Raw genomic sequence first — 20,011 nt, 5'->3', positions numbered from 1 at the left:
CAGCAAACAATAGACATTTGACTTCAGATTTTAGTAGGGTGTGGCCGTGTGCTGCAGACTGTCCTAGTGCCTTCGCCAATTCATGATATATATGTTGAAGATGGTGGGGCTCAAGCTGCATCCCTGTCTCACCCCACGGCCCTGTGGAAAGAAATGTGTGTGTTTTTGTCCATTTTAACCACACACTTGTTGTTTGTGTACACAGATTGTATAAAGTTGTATGTTTTTCCCCCAACACTGCTTTCCATCAATTTGTATTGTAGACCCTCATGCCAAATTGAGTCAAAAGCTTTTTTGACCTCAACCAAGCATGAAAAGACTGCCTTTGTTTTGGTTTGTTTGTTTGTCAATTACGGTGTGCAGGGTGAATACATGGTAAAAGTCAATATGACATTTGCTCAGAACATTGTTTTCACTGAGGAAATGTACAAGTCTGCTGTTAATGATAATGCAGAGGATTTTCTCAAGGTTGCTGTTGACGCATATCCCACAGTAGTTATTTGGGTCAGATTTGTCTCCACTTTTGTGGATTGGGGTCATCAGTCCTTTGTTCCAAATATTGGGGAAGATGCCAGAGCTGAGGATGATGTTAAAGAGTTTAAGTAAAGCCAATTGGAATTTTTGGTCTGTATATTTTATAATTTAATTTAGGATAACATCAACACCACAGGCCTATTTGGGTTGGAGGGTTTGTATTTTGACCTGTGTAATTGGATAATTCAGTGTGTTCTGGTAGTGTTTAATAGTTGATTTGAAGATTTTGTATTTGATCATGTATATGTTTTTGCTGTTTGGTCTTTGTTATAGAGCCCAAATGTATCTACAGTGGGGCAAAAACGTATTTAGTCAGCCACCAATTGTGCAAGTTCTCCGACTTAAAAAGACGAGAGAGGCTTGTAATTTTCATCATAGGTACACTTCAACTATGACAGACAAAATGAGGAGAAAAAAAATCCAGAAAATCACATTGTAGGATTTTTAATGAATTAATTTGCAAAATATGGTAGAAAATAAGTATTTGGTCAATAACAAAAGTTTATCTCAATACTTTGTCATTGCCAACAAAGGGTATATAACAGAGGTCAAACGTTTTCTGTAAGTCTTCACAAGGTTTTCACACACTGTTGCTGGTATTTTGGCCCATTCCTCCATGCAGATGTCCTAGAGCAGTGATGTTTTGGGGCTGTTGCTGGGCAACACAGACTTCCAACTCCCTCCAAAGATTTTCTATGGGGTTGAGATCTGGAGACTGGCTAGGCCACTCCAGGACCTTGAAATGCTTCTTACGAAGTCACTCCTTCGTTGCCCGGGCGGTGTGTTTGGGATCATTGTCATGCTGAAAGACCCAGCCACATTTCATCTTCAATGACCTTGCTGATGGAAGGAGGTTTTCACTCAAAATCTCACGATACATGGCCCCATTCATTCTTTCCTTTACACGGATCAGTCGTCCTGGTCCCTTTGCAGAAAAACTGCCCCAAAGCATGATGTTTCCACCCCCATGCTTCACAGTAGGTATGGTGTTCTTTGGATGCAACTGAGCATTCTTTGTCCTCCAAACACGACGAGTTGAGTTTTTACCAAAAAGTTATATTTTGGTTTCATCTGACCATATGACATTCTCCCAATCTTCTTCTGGATCATCCAAATGCTGTCTAGCAAACTTCAGACGGGCCTGGACATGTACTGGCTTAAGCAGGGGGACACGTCTGGCACTGCAGGATTTGAGTCCCTGGCGGCGTAGTGTGTTACTGATGGTAGGCTTTGTTACTTTGGTCCCAGCTCTCTGCAGGTCATTCACTAGGTCCCCCCATGTGGTTCTGGGATTTTTGCTCACCGTTCTTGTGATCATTTTGACCCCACGGGGTGAGATCTTGCGTGGAGCCCCAGATCGAGGAAGATTATCAGTGGTCTTCCATTTCCTAATAATTGCTCCCACAGTTGATTTCTTAAAACCAAGCTGCTTACCTATTGCAGATTCAGTCTTCCCAGCCTGGTGCATGTCTACAATTTTGTTTCTGGTGTCCTTTGACAGCTCTTTGGTCTTGGCCATAGTGGAGTTTGGAGTGTGACTGTTTGAGGTTGTGGACAGGTGTCTTTTATACTGATAACAAGTTCAAACAGCTGCCATTAATACAGGTAACGAGTGGAGGACAGAGGAGCCTCTTAAAGAAGAAGTTACAGGTCTGTGAGAGCCAGAAATCTTGCTTGTTTGTAGGTGACCAAATACTTATTTTCCACCATAATTTGCAAATAAATTCATAAAAAAATCCTACAATGTGATTTTCTGGATTTTTTTTTCTCATTTTGTCTGTCATAGTTGAAGTGTACCTATGATGAAAATTACAGGCCTCGTCTTTTTAAGTGGGAGAACTTGCACAATTGGTGGCTGACTAAATACTTTTTTGCCCCACTGTATGTGTCTCTCTCCCCCAGCCTACATTCTCTGTGTGTCTCTCTCTCTTGCTTTCTCTCTTGCTCTCTCTCTCTCTCACTCTCTCTCTCGCTCTCTCTCTCTCTCTCTCTCTCGCTCGCTCTCTCTCTTTAACTGTAATACTTTTTCTATTTGTTTATTGTGATATCTTATGTTGTTCTTGCCTATAACTGTTCTGTACTTTATCAGATATTTGTACATTTTATGTGGACCCCAGGAAGAGTAGCTGCTGCATGTGCAGTAGTTAATGGAGATCCTAATTAACTTAACTCTCTCTCTGTCTATTTTCTCTTTGTCTCTCTCTCTCTGTGTCTCTCTCCCTCAGTCTATTTTCTCTCTCTCTCTCGTTCACACCCCTGTTTGATAAGCAGTCGCTGCTAATTCCAAGGCCTGCACTCATTCTATTTTAATCCTGCACAGCTGCAGTTTACTGACAGAATCAGCACAGGGGTGGATGGAGAGAAAGGGAGAAAAGAAGGAGAAAGGGGCTGTTTTGGTGGGATGTGGAAGTGAGTGAGTCAGGGTGGGTAGACAGGAAAGAGGGAGGGATGGAAGCAGCCCAGACAGCTGAGGCAGAATTCGAGGGGGGAATAAGGGAAGGAGGAAAGGAAGGAGAGAGAGAGAGGGGTGGTTGGATGTTTGATGGGCTGCAGGTGTTTTAGAAGCTCGTCAAAGGACTTAATGGGCTGGCGTGCAACAGAGCCTGTTGATGAAGCACACTGATGGAGATTTTCTAAATATTAAGCAATTATGGAACTCAAAATAGTTTGAAATAAGGAGGAAGAATTGTACTACTACCACTAGTAGAATGACTACTACCACTACTAATAGCAGTACTACTATGTGGGATCAATGTGTCCTCTCTTACTGGAAGTTTAGAGGTGTCAACCATTAATCTCGTGTGTGTGTGAGAGAGACACTGTTTCCCTGATCTGCCTGAGAAAAGTGGTCTGTGGTCTAACTGTCACTAAGAGCAAGAGAGAAGGGGGCTAGCTAGAGGGAAGACCGAGAGGTACATAACATATTGAGTATGACACGCTCACGGTGTGTTTTCAGACTGTACTCTCTCTCTGTCCATTAGATACAAGTTAGGTCCATCTGTATAGGGTCGTTCTATATGAATTCAATCACTTTATGGCCTTACCCCTTTTGATTTTAACAAAACTTTCCATACATTTTTGCCCACTGCAGAAGTGGTCAGAAAGTGACTTTTTGAACCTGAATGCCAAAACATTTAGGAGAAAGAGGTGCTCAAAAGTTGACCCATTTTGCATACTACACCCTAGCATGAGGCATCCATGTTTTAATCACTGAAAAACATCAACGGTTGAGTTTGGTATCATTTGAAAGCCTGAAGCATGAAATACAGCCAAAGACCATTATTCCTCCTCCACCAAACTTTACAGTTGGCACTATGCATTGGGGCAGGTAGCGTTCTCCTTGTATCCGCCAAACTCAGATTCGTCCTTCAGACTGACAGATGGTGAAGCGGCATTCATCAATCCAGTTAATACGTTTCCACTGCTACAGATTCCAATGGCTGCGAGCTTTACACCACTCCATGCTGCACTTGTCATTGCGCATGGTGATCTTAGGCTTGTGTGCAGCTGTTTTGGCCATTGAAACCCATTTAAAGAAGCTCTGGGCGAACAGCTGCTGACGTTGCTTCCAGAGGCAGTTTGTGTGTTGCAACCGAGGACAGATGACTTTTACGCACTACTCGCTTCAGTACTCGGCAGTCCCGTTCTGTGAGCTTGTGTGGCCTACCACTTCGCGGCTGAGCCGTTGTTGCTCCTAGACATTTTCACTTCACAATAACAGCACTTACTGTTGACCGGGGCAGCTCTAGCAGGGCAGGAATTTGTCGAACTGACTTGTTGGAAAGGATGCATTCTATGACAGTGCCACGTTGAAAGTCACTGATCTCTTCAGTAAGGCCATTCTACTGCCAATGATTTTCTATGGCTGTGTGCTCGATTTTTATACACCTGTCAGCAATGGGTGTGGCTGAAATGGCCGAATACACTTGAAGGGGTGTCCACATACTTTTATGTATATACAGTGTATGTTGGACCTTAGACCCTAATTGACATAATCTAGGGTTTTTCAGGTGTGTCCGCCATCAGTTGAGACACAGCATACTCTTGAATACAGGGTGGGTGCCAATTCACTCATAGGTCCATTCTATGGATTTTGTTTCTATCCCTTCAGACCACTGAAATTAGCTGGTACACTATTGATTTTTATATTGTATTGACATTTTTACTTCCATTTACTACCACAAAGATAGATGGCTACCGCTCCACCCACCGTTGAATGTAAAACTTAGATGGGAATGTATTTTCTATTATCTATATTTCTATGATTTCAATAGCTTTCCTATGAAAGATTGAAAGTAGAATTTGAAAAGAACAGATATTCCCATTCAAGTAAACAAACCCTGATGTGTGGACCTCCAGCTATCTTTGTGGTACTATGTGAAAGTTGAAATGTAATGTTTAGTAGCTACATTTATCAGCCAAAACATGACACTTTATTCAAGAGCATGCCGTGTCTCAACCGATGGCGGGCGCAAGATGAACACCTCAGAGGACATAAAATAGGGACTAAGCTACAAAAGTGAAAATGAAAAAAAATCAGTTTACACGTTTTTCGATAATTGCCCATTAAAGGTTAAAAATTGACATAATGTTGAGAGAAAAAATTTTTTTTCAAGAAATTATAAAATAGTTTGACCATCCTGATTGTAAGCTTTCAAATGATATCAAATTCAACCGTTTCTCTTTTTCAGTAATGAAGACATGACAGTGTCATTGTAGGGTGAGGTATGCAAAATGGGTCAACTTTGAGCAGCTTTATCTCCTGAATGTTTTGGTGTCAAAGTTATTGAAATCAAATGGAATGGCCCTATACTAACATATGCCTGGAGAGTTGTTGATCTGAGGTGTGCGTCCCAATTGGCACCCTATTATTCCCTATATAGTGCACTACTTTCTCTATATAATGCATTACTATGGGCTCTGGTCAAAAGTAATGCACTATATAGGGAATAGGCAGGGCTGGATTAATGCAGGGGCTTACCAGTGCTGAAGCCCCTGGGCCCAGGCCGTGGGGGGCCTAAGAGGTATGTATTAAGGAAATGTGTATTAAGGAAATATATACGGTATATACAGTGGACAAAACCATTAATGACACCTTCCTAATATTGAGTTGCACCCCTCCCCTTTTCCCTCAGAACAGCCTCAATTTGTCGGGGCTTGGACTCAAAGTGTCGAAAGCGTTCCACACGGATTCTGGCACACGTTGACTGAAATGCTTCCCACAGTTGTGTCAAGTTGGCTGGATGTCCTTTGGGTGGTGGACCATTCTTGATACACATGGGAAGCTGTTGAGCGTGAAAAACCCAGCAGCGTTGCAGTTCTTGACACAAACTGGTGCACCTGACACCTACTACCAAACCCTGTTCAAAGGCACTTAAATATTTTGTCTTGCCCATTCACCTGCTGAATGACACACACACACACAAGCCATGTCTCAATTGTCTCAAGGCTTAAAAATCCTACTTTAACCTGTCTCCTCCCCTTCATCTACACCGATTTGAAGTGTATTTAACAAGTGACATCAATAAGGAATCATAGCTTTCACCTGGATTCACCTGGTCAGTCTGTCATTGAAAAAGCAGGTGTCCTTAATGTTTTGTACACTCAGTGTAATATATATATATATGTATATGCAACCGCCAACCACATGAAGACTCAGGAGCCCGCTCTCAATGAGTGTAGACAGTCTTCCGCTCTGCTAATCATCAGCTGGGGGGAGTAGTGGAGGTAGGGGGCCCAGGTGGGTAACTGGGGTGCCCTGCCTTGATTGGGTTACTGATTAATAATAAAAACTGCATAATAAATAATTGTGACTAGTCAATTGTGTGAGTCAGGGACTGGGCCCAAGCCCGTAGGTGGCCCAAGAGGCAATTATTATAATAATTATAATACCAGAGAGCATAATTTAGCCACAGGATCAATAGTTTTATCACAAACACATACCTGCCAAAATTAAGGAAAGACATTGCGTATGTCTTAAAAGGGTTTTACGCCACCACGAGCTGCTAGAACAGCTTCAATGAGCCTAAACATGCCAGGAAAATGCATCCCACACCATAACATATATATTGTATCCCTCATTTACTCAAGTGTTTCCTTTATTTTGGCAGTTACAGGTATACCTACAGTCGGGAGAAGAATGGCCCGTACTGAAGAGCTCAGTGAATTTCAACGTGGCACAGTCATAGGATGCCACCTTTCCAACAAGTCAGTTTGTCAAATTTCTGCTCTGCTAGAGCTGCCCTGGTCAACTGTAAGTGCTGCTACTGCCTCTGGAAGCCACGTCAGCACAATAACTTTTAGTCGGGAGCTTCATGAAATGGGTTCCCATGGCCGAGCAGCTGCATACAAGCCCAAGATCACCATGCGCAATGCCAAGTGTCAGCCGTGTAAAGCTCGCCGCCATTGGACTCTGGAGCAGTGTAAATGTGTTCTCTGGAGTAATGAATCACTCATCACCATCCGACCGACCAATCTGGGTTTGGCGGAAACCAGGAGAACGCTACCTGCCCGACTGCATAGTGCCAAATGTAAAGTTTGGTGGAGGAGGATTAATGGTCTGGGGCTGTTTTTCATGGTTCAAGCTAGGCCCTCAGTTCCAGTGTAGGGAAATCTTAACGCAACAGCATACAGTGACATTCTAAACAATTCTGTGCTTCCAACTTTGTGGCCACAGTTTCGGGGAAGGCCCTTTGCTGTTTCAGCATGATAATGCCCCCGTGCCAAAGCGAGGTCCTTTCACACTGATTTTGACCAACTATTTCTGTATGAACTTGACTGGCCTGCACAGGGCCCTGACCTCCAACCCGTCGAACACCTTTGGAATGAATTGGAACTCCGACTGCAAGCCAGGCCTAATTGCCCAACATCAGTGCACGACCTCACTAATGTTCTTGTGGCTGAATGGAATCAAGTCCCCGCAGCAATGTTCCAACATCTAGTGGAAAGCCTTCCCAGAAGAGTGGAGTCTGTTATAACAGCAAAGGTGGGACCAACTCCATGTTAATGCCCATGATTTTGGAATGAGATGTGCGGTAGTAGAGAGAACATTCTATGACTGGGGTGGTTGGGAGTACAGGAGGGGACTGAGCACGTACCCCAAATCAGTAACATAACTTTTGGATTACCCAAACTCAGTAAATTAATCTGATTACATTCAGTTACTTTTAGATTACTTTCCCCTTAAGAGGCTTTAAAATAAGACAAAATGTACAGTTGAAGTCGGAAGTTGACATACACCTTAGCCAAATACATTTAAACTCAGTTTTTCACAATTCCTAACATTTAATCCTAGTAAAAATTATTAATAATGATTATTTTAAGAATTTGAAATGTCAGAAATAATAGTAGAGTGATTTATTTCAGCTTTTATTTTGTTCACCACATTCCCAGTGGGTCAGAAGTTTACATACACTCAATTAGTATTTGGTAGCATTGCCTTTAAATTGTTTAACTTGGGTCAAACATTTTGGGCAGCCTTCCACAAGCTTCCCACAATAAGTGTGGTGAATTTTGTCCCATTCCTCCTGACAGAGCTGGTGTAACTGAGTCAGGTTTGTAAGGCCTCCTTGCTTGCACACGCTTTTTCAGTTCTGCCCACACATTTTCTATAGGTTTGAGGTCAGGGCTTTGGGATGGCCACTCCAATACCTTGACTTTGGTGTCCTTAAGCCAATTTGCCACAACTTTGGAAGTATGCTTGGGGTCGTTGTCCATTTGGAAGACCCATTTGCGACCAGGCTTTAACTTCCTGACTGATGTCTTGAGATGTTGCTTCAATATATCCACATAATTTTTGTCCCTCATGATGCCATCTATTTTGTGAAGTGCACCAGTCCCTCCTGCAGCAAAGCACCCCCACAACATGATGCTGCCACCCCCGTGCTTCACGGTTGGGATGGTGTTCTTCGGCTTGCAAGCCTCCGCTTTTTTCCTCCTTTTCCTCCAAACATAATAATTGTCATTATGGCCAAACAGTTATATTTTTGTTTCATCAGACCAGAGGACATTTCTCCAAAAAGTATGATCTTCGTCCCCATGTGCAGTTGCAAACCGTAGTCTGGATTTTTTTATGGCGGTTTTGGAGCAGTGGCTTCTTCCTTGCTGAGCGGCCTTTCAGGTTATGTCAATATAGGACTTGTTTTACTGTGGATATAGATACTTTTGTACCTGTTTCCTCCAGAATCTGTTGTTCTGGGATTGATTTGCACTTTTCACACCAAAATACGTTAATCTCTAGGAGACAGAACGCATCTCCTTCCTGAGACGGCTGCGTGGTCCCATGGTGTTTATACTTGTGTGCTATTGTTTGTACAGATGAACTTGGTACCTTCAGGTGTTTGGAAATTGCTCCCAAGGATGAACCAGACTTGTGGAGGTCTACAAAAAACATTTTCTGAGGTCTTGGCTGATTTCTTTTGATTTTCCCATGATGTCAAGCAAAGAGGCACTGAGTTTGAAGGCAGGCCTTGAAATACATCTGCAGGTTCACCTCCAATTGACTCAAATGATGTCAATTACCCCATCAGAAGCTTCTAAAGCCATGACATCATTTTCTGGATTTTTACGAGTTTTCATGACTCCACCCTTGGTGTATGTAAACTTCCGATTTCAACTGTAGGTTGTGTGCGTGTGTTTGTGTGTGCGTGCGTGTGTGCATGCATGTTTGTGAAAAGAGAGTGAGAGTGTTGGGCATTGATTACAACCATGGAGACAAAAACCGAGAGTGTGTCATGGTGGCAGTTTGTAAGAATTCAGTTGTGTGCCGTAGCGAGGGGATGTGGTCACTTTAGTGTGTACGCAGTGTCAGTATTACCAAGCAGTACCAAGCACAACTAAGTATAGCCAGCCCTGTAATGGTACTATGGCTAATGTATCTAATAATAATAATAATAATAATAATAATGATATAATTAATGCCATTTATCAGACATTTTTATACCAAGTGACTGACCGTAGTGTGTGCATACAGTACATTTTCCATATGGGGGGCCCCAGCGGGAATCCATCCCGAAAATGTGGTGAGATTTAGAACAGAGCGAGAGAGCGGTCTACAGAGAGAAACGGAGAGAGAGAGAAAGAGTGGTTTGGTGGTTGGACTTGCTTTTTTTGTTGTAAGTTTCCCCTGCTGCACCTCTGTCACTGTGTGACATCAAGCCTCTACTTCCTCCTTGGGCCACCACGCGCTCCAACAGGTCTCGCACACCCTTCAATGGACCTTCTGCTTCTGCCTGCTGGAACACATGTCCTCTCCGTGTTCTCGTGTCAGTGTGTGTCACCGGTATCCGTGTGCAGTAGTCTCCTGTTTTGAATCAGGATGAGTTTCAGGAGTAAGATCACGTTCCGAAGGAAGAACAGGGATAAGAACAGGCGTGTGCGGAACGATTTCAACCGCCTGAGTGTTGTATGTATGCCCTCTTTCTCTTTCTATCTAGCTATCTCCCTCTTTAGTGCAGTGCTGTACCTGTGTGTTTTTATTGCCCTGGGCTTCCTGTTCCTTTCTGTTGCACCTGTCGATCCGGGGTGAAGTTCCCCTTAGGTACAGATCTAGGATCAGCTTCCCGTTCCCCAGTCCTAACCTTAATCATTAGTGGGTGAAAGACTAAACTGACCCAAGATCAGTCTCGATGGGGCAACTTCACTCGACACGGCACCTGTCCGTCAACATGAGGCACAGTTTGGAATTGGACATTGCTAGCCTTTGTCTAATACTAGTTAGCCAATGCCTCCCTGTTTGACTATGTGATCGGTATGTTGGTATCTGTAACTGGCAGAGACTCCAACAGTATTGCTCCCTAAGGCTATCTGAGTTTTTAACCAGTGGAGTGGCCATGTACAATCAGGAAGGGCATCTTTTTGTTCACAACATTTAAACTGGAGATATGAGGTTGTCAGCAAGGGACTTGTTCGCCTCTATACGTAGGTCTGATTGTACAAATGCTCTGCAACTTCCTAACTATATCGGGTTTGATGTAGTCTGGTGCAATATAGACCCCGAACGTGTAGGTGTTACGAAGCGTGTATCAAGCTGCTCTGAGATTTGATACGACGCCGATAGCAACACGGCTGACTCTGAAGTCTCAGTCAGTACCAAGCTGTTGTGTTACTGAGCCGATAGTACGTCCGGCGTCAGGGAAGGTACCGCCACTGTACGACGCTAAGCTAGCTTCGGCCGACTGTCATCAGCGCCCATTTCCTTACACATTGTTGTGTCATTTTCTAAGCAGTTTTGTCTGTCTTAATGACACCCTACTCCTTCACCATTGCACCTACTTTTGACCAGACTAAAGGGGAACCAAAACTTAAGGGGTGCCATTTGACCTCTCAGTACCTCTGGTCAAGTCCAGAGTCAAAACTGAATGAGCCAAATCCACAGCCCTGCTCAGTAGGGTGATTAAGTGATTTGGCAACAGCGTGAATGAATGCTGAATATGAAAGGCTGTTGTTCATGTGTTTCCCTGCCCCTCCCCCGGTTCATCTGTATATGGTAAGATCCCTACTGACTGGAACCAAGGTAGGAGAGATTGCGAGGCAGATTCGAACCCATGCCGATGGATAGTTTTGGTTAAACATGTGTGCCGGGGCGGGTACTCGGCACTAACCGCTGGACCACAGGCCACTCAGGCAAAAGATATTGTCTTGGTAGACATTTCTGTGAGGTTGAGAAATGAAATTGTCCTCAGTCGTCATTCTCTCTTCCAGTCAGGTACAGTTCGTATAAACAAATAGTTTTTTTTACAGTGGAGTCACACCAAGATCCTTCCTCACAACAAGGAATGTTATGATTCTGGGTATTTTTCAGTCTTTCGCTTTTTGTCACATTCTTTGTCGTGGTTTTATGCCTCAATGACGGCTTGGTTTCTACCTCTTTCCCCTGTGGGTGAGCGGGGCATTCTGTCAGTTGTATTCACGAGGAACCAAACGGAAGCAAACAGGCTGAAACGTGGAGGGACCTAGCTGAATTTAAGAAACCCTTTTAAGAAATCCAATAAACCCTATTTCCTTTTCAAAACGTTTTGCTACGTTGTGCACTAATGAATACACCCCCTGGTCTAACTGAACAGGGGATAGTGGTCGGAACCCCCCACTATGGGCGTGTAAACAGAGAACACAGGTCTCCAGTTTTCCACTTCTCTGACCACAGTTTTTGTTCGCAGTGATGAATAAGACATACTGCTTTCCTTTGAGGACGGAAATAGCCTCGTCTCATCATGTGCAGTCCATTTCGCTTTCTGTGAAACGCTCTGTCTGGATGGGCTTGTTGAGACCATGTGCTGTGCAGATGTGTAGCCTAACCCTTAACCTAAAACGTATTGTAAACTTCTGCCTTTGTGACATATCAGTCTACTGTCTTTTCAGAACTCAAATCTCTGTAGTCCTTTGCATCGAAATACTATTAAGCACCAGAATCTAAAAATAATAGGTGACATTGAGCCTATCATTTAAATATGTTTTCTGAGCTGTTATGTTCACTGCTAATGTGATATAGTCTCCATCTGTCAGTAAAACAGTTTCCCTTGTTGGAAAGAGGGGAACAGCTCGACATGTTTCTGGTTCAGTTTGGTTTGGCACATGACATGTAAACCACTTCATCCTCTATTTTACTTCTCTCTTCCCCGCCCCTCTAGACTGGGGCCTGCGTCCCAAATGGCACTCTCTTCACTATGCAGTGCACCACTTCTGGCCAGGGTCTATAGGGAACGGGGCCACATTTTGGGTGCAGCCTTGATGTTTGTGGAGCTGATCCAATTGTGACGGAGTGAACACAGGAAGTGAGGTGGTAGCTAGTTTTTCATGCCGTTTCAATAGAAAAGAAAAAAAGAAGAGATTGATAGATTAACAGATATTCCGAGGTTTTAGACAATTTGCCTAGCCACACCATTTGGCTCGTCTTTGATTTGAAGAATACTTGTTGACTGGCTGACTTCTCTCAGAGTTCAGAGAGGTTTGAGTCATGATTATTCAACAGTGTAGAGGCAAATTGCACTTGGTGTTAGCCTAGTCATTTGTGTCGCTGACTGTCTGTCTGTCTTTCTCTCTCTCTCTGTGTGTTACAGCAGGATAAGTCCTAGATGTAGAAGACTTTCTGTGTGACCTAATAGTTGACTATGTTGGATATCCCATGATGTGACTGTTACAGCAGTCATCAAGTGTATGGCTGACCTCGCAATTTTGAAAACGAGTGTGTTCCACGTGGACCGGGATTTGAATCCTGCCTCCGCCACTTTCTCATCTGCGTTTCCCCAAGTAGTACCAAAGTATTTATTTCACTGCCATATGGGATAAGTCAAATGTCTGTCTGTGTGTGTGTGTTCCAGCAGGAGAAACCCAAGCTGATAGACCCTCTGGACTATGAGGCTGTGATCTGTGACCTGGGAGATGAGCTGAAGGAAGACCCCCTCCGAGAGCTGCTCCTCTTCCCCGACAACGATTTCACGGTGGGTACAAACATGTCTGTGTCAGTGCTTGGGGGTTGTATGTGCGTGTGCGTTTGAGACGTGTGTGTGTGTGTGTGAATGCCATCCTGTCTCTGTCAAATCTGTCTGTATGTCACCCACAAACGACCTCCTTTCACTTATTTCGTTTGCTGTGTGTGTGTGTGGGAATGAGGGTGTTGGTGTGTGTGTGTCTGGCTCATGCCAGCCACACCAATGTTTTTCAACAAGACGGAAGGACAGACACACACACACTCATTTTGCATTCTCAACCCCTCATTCCCCCCATTGCTTCTGCTCCCCAATGTCCCGTGGCTGTTGCTCATTAGTGACTTAATTAGTGCGCTAATGTGACTCCTTAAGACCGCCACTTCCTATTAACTAGTTTTAATTGGTTTTCGGGAAATGACTCGGCTCTCGAGTTGATGTTTAAAGTCATGACTCTGCTACCGTGATGTATACATACACACACACACACACACACACACACACACACACACACACACACACACACACACACGGCAACCAAACAGTTCTGTTTCATTTGCTGGGACTCCATAGCTCAATCTAATTGAAACTCCAAGTCACTTGCTAATGGACAAACCTAATTCGCTTCCAAAACCCCAAACTAAATGTCCTTCCTCTGAGTGTGCTGCATTTTAAACAGCTAACTGCAGACACAGTAAATCAGAACCAAGCATTGATCAGAGAGGGCGGGAACTTGGCTGTGCTCAGTGGCCCACGTCCCAAATGACACACTATTCCCTGTATAGTGCACTACTTTTGACTAGAGTCCCATGGGCCCTGGTCAAAAGTAGTGCACTACATAGGGAAAAGGGTGCTATTTGGGACAGAATTGCATTGAGTTGCCACTAGCTGCGTAATAATCAGTGAGATCAGTATTTCTCCAACTTTCAATCTTTCCTTCTAGGTATGGATGATTTATTTGAGCCATTTGCTATTTTTGACCTCAATATTTATGAATGAATTATGACGACACCGGAGCTCTCGGTCGGATGTTATTCGTCAAGTGCTGACACACTGGAATAGGGCTCAGTGATCTGACAGTACATCATAGTGGTAAAGACTGTATCCTTAGATTTCATATGTCCCCTCAAGCATTTACATTTTCAGACTTGCACATATATCTTATCCAACGACTGCATGTAGTACCTAATCTCAGTAATCCAAAACCCGCTCTCGCGTCAACAACAGCTACAGAGTTTTTTGTTCTAGGGGAAGAGGTTGAGATGTCAAGTCCACACCCCTTCCAGACCCGACAGTCTTTCACAAGAGATGAGCTTTTACCTGACATCAAACTGTCCCTCCCCATCTGATTTCTCCTTCCCCTCTGTCCCCCAGGTGTTCACAGTGCCTCTGGAGAGACGGACACTGCAGTCCACCGTGCCCCAGGGGGCCGAGCTCCAGGCCGAGTGTCTGCTGGTCAGACAGGTGAGTGTGTGAGAGAGAGAGTGCCATGCTTTGTTGTGTGATTGAGCTCGGGTGCAGAGGAGGGCTACGGAGCAGGGCTGACTCCACATTCAGTCTGGCAGGCAGGCAGCTTGGCGTGGTGGTTGTCCGGGTAAGGGTCCGGACTACATGCAGTTGTTAGTGTACTTTAAACATATCCTCAACACAGAGGTCTACATCAACATCATGAGCTCGTAAGGCAATGACATCAGGAGCACAGATGTGTTCTGTTCCTCCAGGAGCTGTGTATGATTCTGTGTGCCTGCGAGCGAGTGTGTGTGTGTGTGTGTGTGTGTGTGTGTGCGTGGGAGAGAGAGAACGAGAGTTTCCCCGGCTAGCTCTATTAGTGAAAGTGCAAGACTACAGAGAGAGAGAGAGAGCGCTTCCTGGTCCTTGACCCACTTCAGTCCCTATGTACGGAATACATGCGAGAAAGTTCCTAAAATGTATTCTGAACCCATGCCTTGGAGTTACTGCTCCTCCTCTGAACCAGAGGGAACGAGAAGTACAGCCGTGCAGCTTGCTGCTGGATCATGTTTCTCTCTGGGAATCAACAGCATCTGGAGTGTGTGTGTGGGGGGAGACCCAGCCCATGTTGTCAGAGCTGTGTGGCTGAGCTGACTGGACTGCTGACTGCTGCTTCCAATGAGCTCGTCTATGGAGCTGAATCATCTGAGGCTGCCTGCTGACCATGCAGGGAGGGAGGAGGGAGAGCAGGGATTTTGTCCACTGCATCCTGTTGTTTTGAAGGAACTCTGCTCTACTCAGCTTAGTTAGGCTGGCAAAGACACTAAGGGCACTAATGACTGCGACCTTTTGCACCATGAAACCATTTCATCTATTTTTGAGGAACCGTAGAAATGCAAATGATGACGACCAGCAAAATTTTGCATACATTTCCCCTATTGGATTGTCAGTTGAAGATGTGGATCTGATAAGCCTATACTGTGGCTGTGACCCAAATGGCACCCCATTCCCTTTTATAGGGCAATCATTTGGGGTGGTACCCTATGGGCCGTGGTCAAAAGTAGTGCACTGTAGGGAATTGGGTGCCATTTGGGTGTGCCTGTTTTCATGCTCTTATCGTGTGACAAGTCATGTTTGATGGTGTGGCTGAAGTGAAAGAGTTACAGCACACGCTGGCTAGGAGGAAGTGCTCAAATTAGCCAAACATTGTCTCACAGATATCCTCGCTGCATACGGAAACACACCAGACACCACACCGTCACAGCTTACTGATGATGGGGTGCGTGTGAGAGACTAGACACACACACACACAGACAGACAGACAGAGAGAGAGCTGGAAGAAAGAGAATGGCTATTTAAGTATGTGCTCACAGACGTGTTATTGCCTTGTAGAAGTAAATATGTTTTGAGTGTCTTTAATAATGAATGTGATGACTGCCAGTGGAGCTGTGCTTAAGTGATAGATAATGATACTGCCACTCAGACAGAAAGAAGATAAGAATCCACAGAACAGAGAAAACATACTGCCGAGAGATAGACAGGGTGAGAGTGCATGCGTGCGTGAGCGTCTGTGTGTGTTAACGAGTGAGAGGGAGTGCGCTTGCGCGCAGCCGAGCTTGCGTATCTGCGCTTTGTGTGCATGTGAGAGACAGAGAGAAGAGAGCGAGAGGGAGAGAAAGAAAGTCTGTAACTCAAGCCCGTGGGACAGAATGTTAATTCAATTCTTCTTATGGTTTGATTCATCTAATCATGGATTCCAAGACTACCTGTGTGAAGCAAGCTAGGGCTGCGGAGTCTGCCTCCCTCAACAACATTAAGTGTGTATCCCAAATGGCACCCTTTTCCCTATGGGCCCTTGTCAAAAGTAGTGCACTATGTAGGGAATGGGGCGCAATTTGGGACATGACATTAATGTTGAAGAGGGACGCAGACTCTGCAGCCCTAGCTTGCGTCACACTGGGTTGTATGAGGACAGCTACTCATGTAAAACAAAGCTGTACACTGCATTTACATTACCATTACTGTGCCTTGGATCTACTTATTTCAATGGATAGAGTGTGTGTGTGTGTGTGAGACTACTCTCTGATAGACATCTGTAGAGCTGTATAAGAACCACGTTGTGACAGAGGGGATTTTAAGCATCAACTGCCCATGCCAAGACGCACACACACAAATCTCTATTGTTGTTGATTGAGAACCTCTTTGCTGAGGAATGTGACTGGTATATTCCCTATGTGTAATTTGTTGTGTAGCTGCAAAAGAGACCATTGTCTCAATGCGACTCCCTGTTAAAATAAATACATGAAATAAAACACTCTCACACACACGGTCATATATACAGACATAATCAACTGTCTGTTATTCACCTGCACTAGGCATTAACAGAACCTCTCTCCCCTCCACTTCATCCTCTTCCTCTTTCTTCTCCTCTATTCCAGGCCTGCGAGTACTACAACTCCCAACTACACGTGGTCCATTACAAATATGATGAGTACGCAGGAGATTACCGGCTACTTCCCAGGTACAGAACAGGCTATGAAAGAGTTGCAAAATTCCGTCAACTTTCCCAAAATACCCAGGTTTTCCAGAAATGTTGTGAAAGTTACCAGAATTTTGCAACCCTTGTCTATGATTACACCAATGTACAGAGCAGTGTGTGTACGTATTTTCATTGTTCCGCATAAGAAAAGCACAGTACTTCGTGCACTTCTAAGTGTCATGATGTTATGGGTATTAAGTTAGACAGGGCCCACTTCAGGGCTTAACTGTTTTTGACATGGCGTCTTTGTCAGGAACGCATGCCAGACTTTCCAAAAGCGTACTTCACATAAACACCAGGAAAGACGCAGCTGAAAACCTCAGCTAGACCAGAAGATCCAGGGGCCGTGTCCCCAATGGAACCCTATTCCCTATTTAGTGCACTACTTTTGACCAGAGTTCACTAAATAGGGAATAGGGTGCCACTTAAGATTCAGCCTGTGGTCTGCGGTTGCATAACGGGCCTCTTGAAAAATAGCTCTCTGTGATGTCAACAATGGGAACAAAAAACAAAATGGTGGACGTCGGTGGGATGTGTTGTTGAGTGGCAGGCTGTCCAGCTGCGGAGATGTCAGGGCTGTGCATTGGTCACTCAGCCATCAGAGCATGGCCTCTTTGACCTCTGACCCCTATCCAGACCACTGTAATGTTCTCCTGGTCTCCCATGGGTTGGTTATATTGGAGTCCAGTTAATTTCACGTGACCTTTCTGAGTTTGTTGAACTTACAATCTTTTTGAGTTCATATACTGTACATCGACTCTAAAACTGATCCATAGTTTACTTTTGATACTGTGTACAGTAGTTAACATCATAGATACTAAGAGATGATGTACATGCTCTTATAGAGGTTATATCCACATGATGAGTTTTCTCTCTGAATCAGTTCCTCTGTCTTTCCCTGGACACACAGTTATCAGCAGATCTGATATCAGTTTGGGCTCATCATACTATACGTCTGGGATCCAATTGACAGCCCAGTTCACTATAAGCTAGTCATCTTCACAAGCTGTGTCTCTCCAGAGATTACATAAACTCAGCAATAAAATAAACGTCCTCTTTATTTTCAGCAGACTTAACATGTGTAAATATTTGTATGAACGTAACAAGATTCAACAACTGAGACGTATCATGAACACGTTCCACAGACATGTGACTTAACAGAAATGGAATAATGTGTCCCTGAACAAAGGGGGGTCAAAATCAAAAGTAACAGTCAGTATCTGGTATGGCCACCAGCTGCATTAAGTACTGCAGTGCATCTCCTCCTCATGGACTGCACCAGATTCACCAGTTCTTGCTGTGAGATGTTACCCCAGTAAGGCACCTGCAAGTGTGATGTTTGGATGTACCAATCCTGTGCAGGTGTTGTTACAAGTGGTCTGCCAATACGAGGATGATCAGCTGTCCGTCCTGTCTCCCTGTAGCGCTGTCTTAGGCGTCTCACAGTACGGACATTGCAATATTTGCCCTGGCCACATCTGCAGTCCTCATGCCTCCATGCAGCATGCCTAAGGCACGTTCACGCAGATGAGCAGGGACCCTGGGCATCTTTCTTTTGGTGTTTTTCGGGGTCTGTAGAAAGGCCTCTCATGGTATCCTAAGTTTTCATAACTGTGACCTTAATTGCCTACTGTCTGTAAGCTGTTTGTGTCTTCGCATGGGAAACAGTGTTTAAATTTTTTACAATGAAGATCTGTGAAGTTATTTGGATTTTTACGAATTATCTTTGAAAAACAGGGTCCTGAAAAAGGGCTGTTTCTTTTTTTTTGCTGAGTTTACAAGAGCCTTGAAGTCTGGCATGATGCAAGACTATTCAAACTATGACGTCCAAACACAGGGGTGTCCCTGAAGATGGCCTTTTTTTTAAGCCTGTTGGAGACACTTTTAAAAAGATGGCATGAATTATATTTGCTGAGACTAGTTCCAGTGCTGGGTCTGCTGTCCGTATAAAAGAGGGCTCAGTGCACACACAAACACAGCCCTTTGTCGGGTCCATTTCGGGAGGAGATGGAGAGGACTCGGCCACACATACAGTAAGTCAGGGCTCAGCTCAGACACCCAGCCATAGAGATGGAGAAGAGAGAACACCTATCTTTGCCCCTTGGGGAGATTATCATAGCAATCTGCTGTTTACCAAAACCGAACATTGTCCCTTTAACCCATTTAAAATGGAAAAGACCTCGATGGCGCTGCCCATGCTATAACAAGCTGTGTAGCAAGTCTACCCTCTATCCAACTCCATGCACCCAGCACCTCTACAGTAAAGCTTACCGTATGCTTCCCAGTCAAAAGAGTTCACGGATATATTACACAACATTTTTCTTACGTTTGTTCATTTTGGTGTTCGGCAGCGATCAGCAGGGTTTTTTCCGGCTGTTTGAGCACACAACATTTTTTCTTGAGGCTTGTCGAAATTCGGTAGCCAAAGTTTATGCCCCTTCATCAGTGATTGGTCAAAAGCAGGGATTCTTCAATTAAGTGTTTGTTGTCATTCAACAACAGACGACTAGTTTTCATGCACATTTCATTTGAGAAATACTGCACCAAACATCTTAGTTACATCTAAAACTTCCTCGGCAAAAACGTCAAAAAGAATGACAGATTTCTTGACTTATCTTAGATTCATTCGGACTATTTTGAGGAAGGGTACTTGTTGCTATGGCGTCTCAAGAGGGACAAACCGTAATATTGCCACTTTTTTCTAGTTTTTCAAGCAAAGGTATTGTAAGGGAGTATGCAAGGGAGTATTTACTTCGCCTAGCCGGGTTTTGCTAGGAGCAAACTGAACCTATGTATGCAGACACCTTCAGGGGAGTGAGAGCGCCAAAGGTTTCGAACTGTGTCTTGTAATCGTGAGTTAGTACCTAGGTGATCCTAGAACTTATACACAGAGCCAGGGGTTTTCCCTGACAATGTGATCTGGTCAGAATCAACTCTGGGCTCAAGTTAGCCCCTGCCTGTGTAGTTAAACAGGCCCTACTACTACTACAATACACTGCTGGACTGTTATGTTGCTATCACAACACAGGTATCAACAGTAGAGTTGAGGTTGAATGTCATTACTGAG

At 44.3% G+C, this 20,011-nt stretch overlaps 1 protein-coding gene across 10 annotated transcripts in view; it reads left to right on the top strand.

The window, feature by feature from the left end:
* The window catches only part of LOC112266050 (dedicator of cytokinesis protein 10-like), a 155,312-nt gene that overhangs the window by 51,584 nt on the left and 83,717 nt on the right, over positions 1 to 20,011 (top strand). For 6 of the 10 annotated variants that reach the window (XM_042295807.1, XM_042295813.1, XM_042295811.1 and 3 more), the window contains exons 2-4: positions 12,852 to 12,971; positions 14,331 to 14,420; positions 16,844 to 16,926. In XM_042295807.1, the coding sequence (XP_042151741.1) occupies positions 12,852 to 12,971; positions 14,331 to 14,420; positions 16,844 to 16,926 (293 nt within the window). Of the gene's footprint in view, positions 1 to 9,700; positions 9,938 to 12,851; positions 12,972 to 14,330; positions 14,421 to 16,843; positions 16,927 to 20,011 lie in introns of those variants that run through there. The other 4 variants (XM_042295808.1, XM_042295805.1, XM_042295810.1 and 1 more) reach the window with 3 other exon arrangements.

The sequence above is a fragment of the Oncorhynchus tshawytscha genome, linkage group LG13 (genome assembly GCF_018296145.1).
Source record: "Oncorhynchus tshawytscha isolate Ot180627B linkage group LG13, Otsh_v2.0, whole genome shotgun sequence".
Taxonomy (NCBI): Eukaryota; Metazoa; Chordata; class Actinopteri; order Salmoniformes; family Salmonidae; genus Oncorhynchus; species Oncorhynchus tshawytscha.
This window is presented reverse-complemented; position numbering and strand designations above follow the sequence as displayed.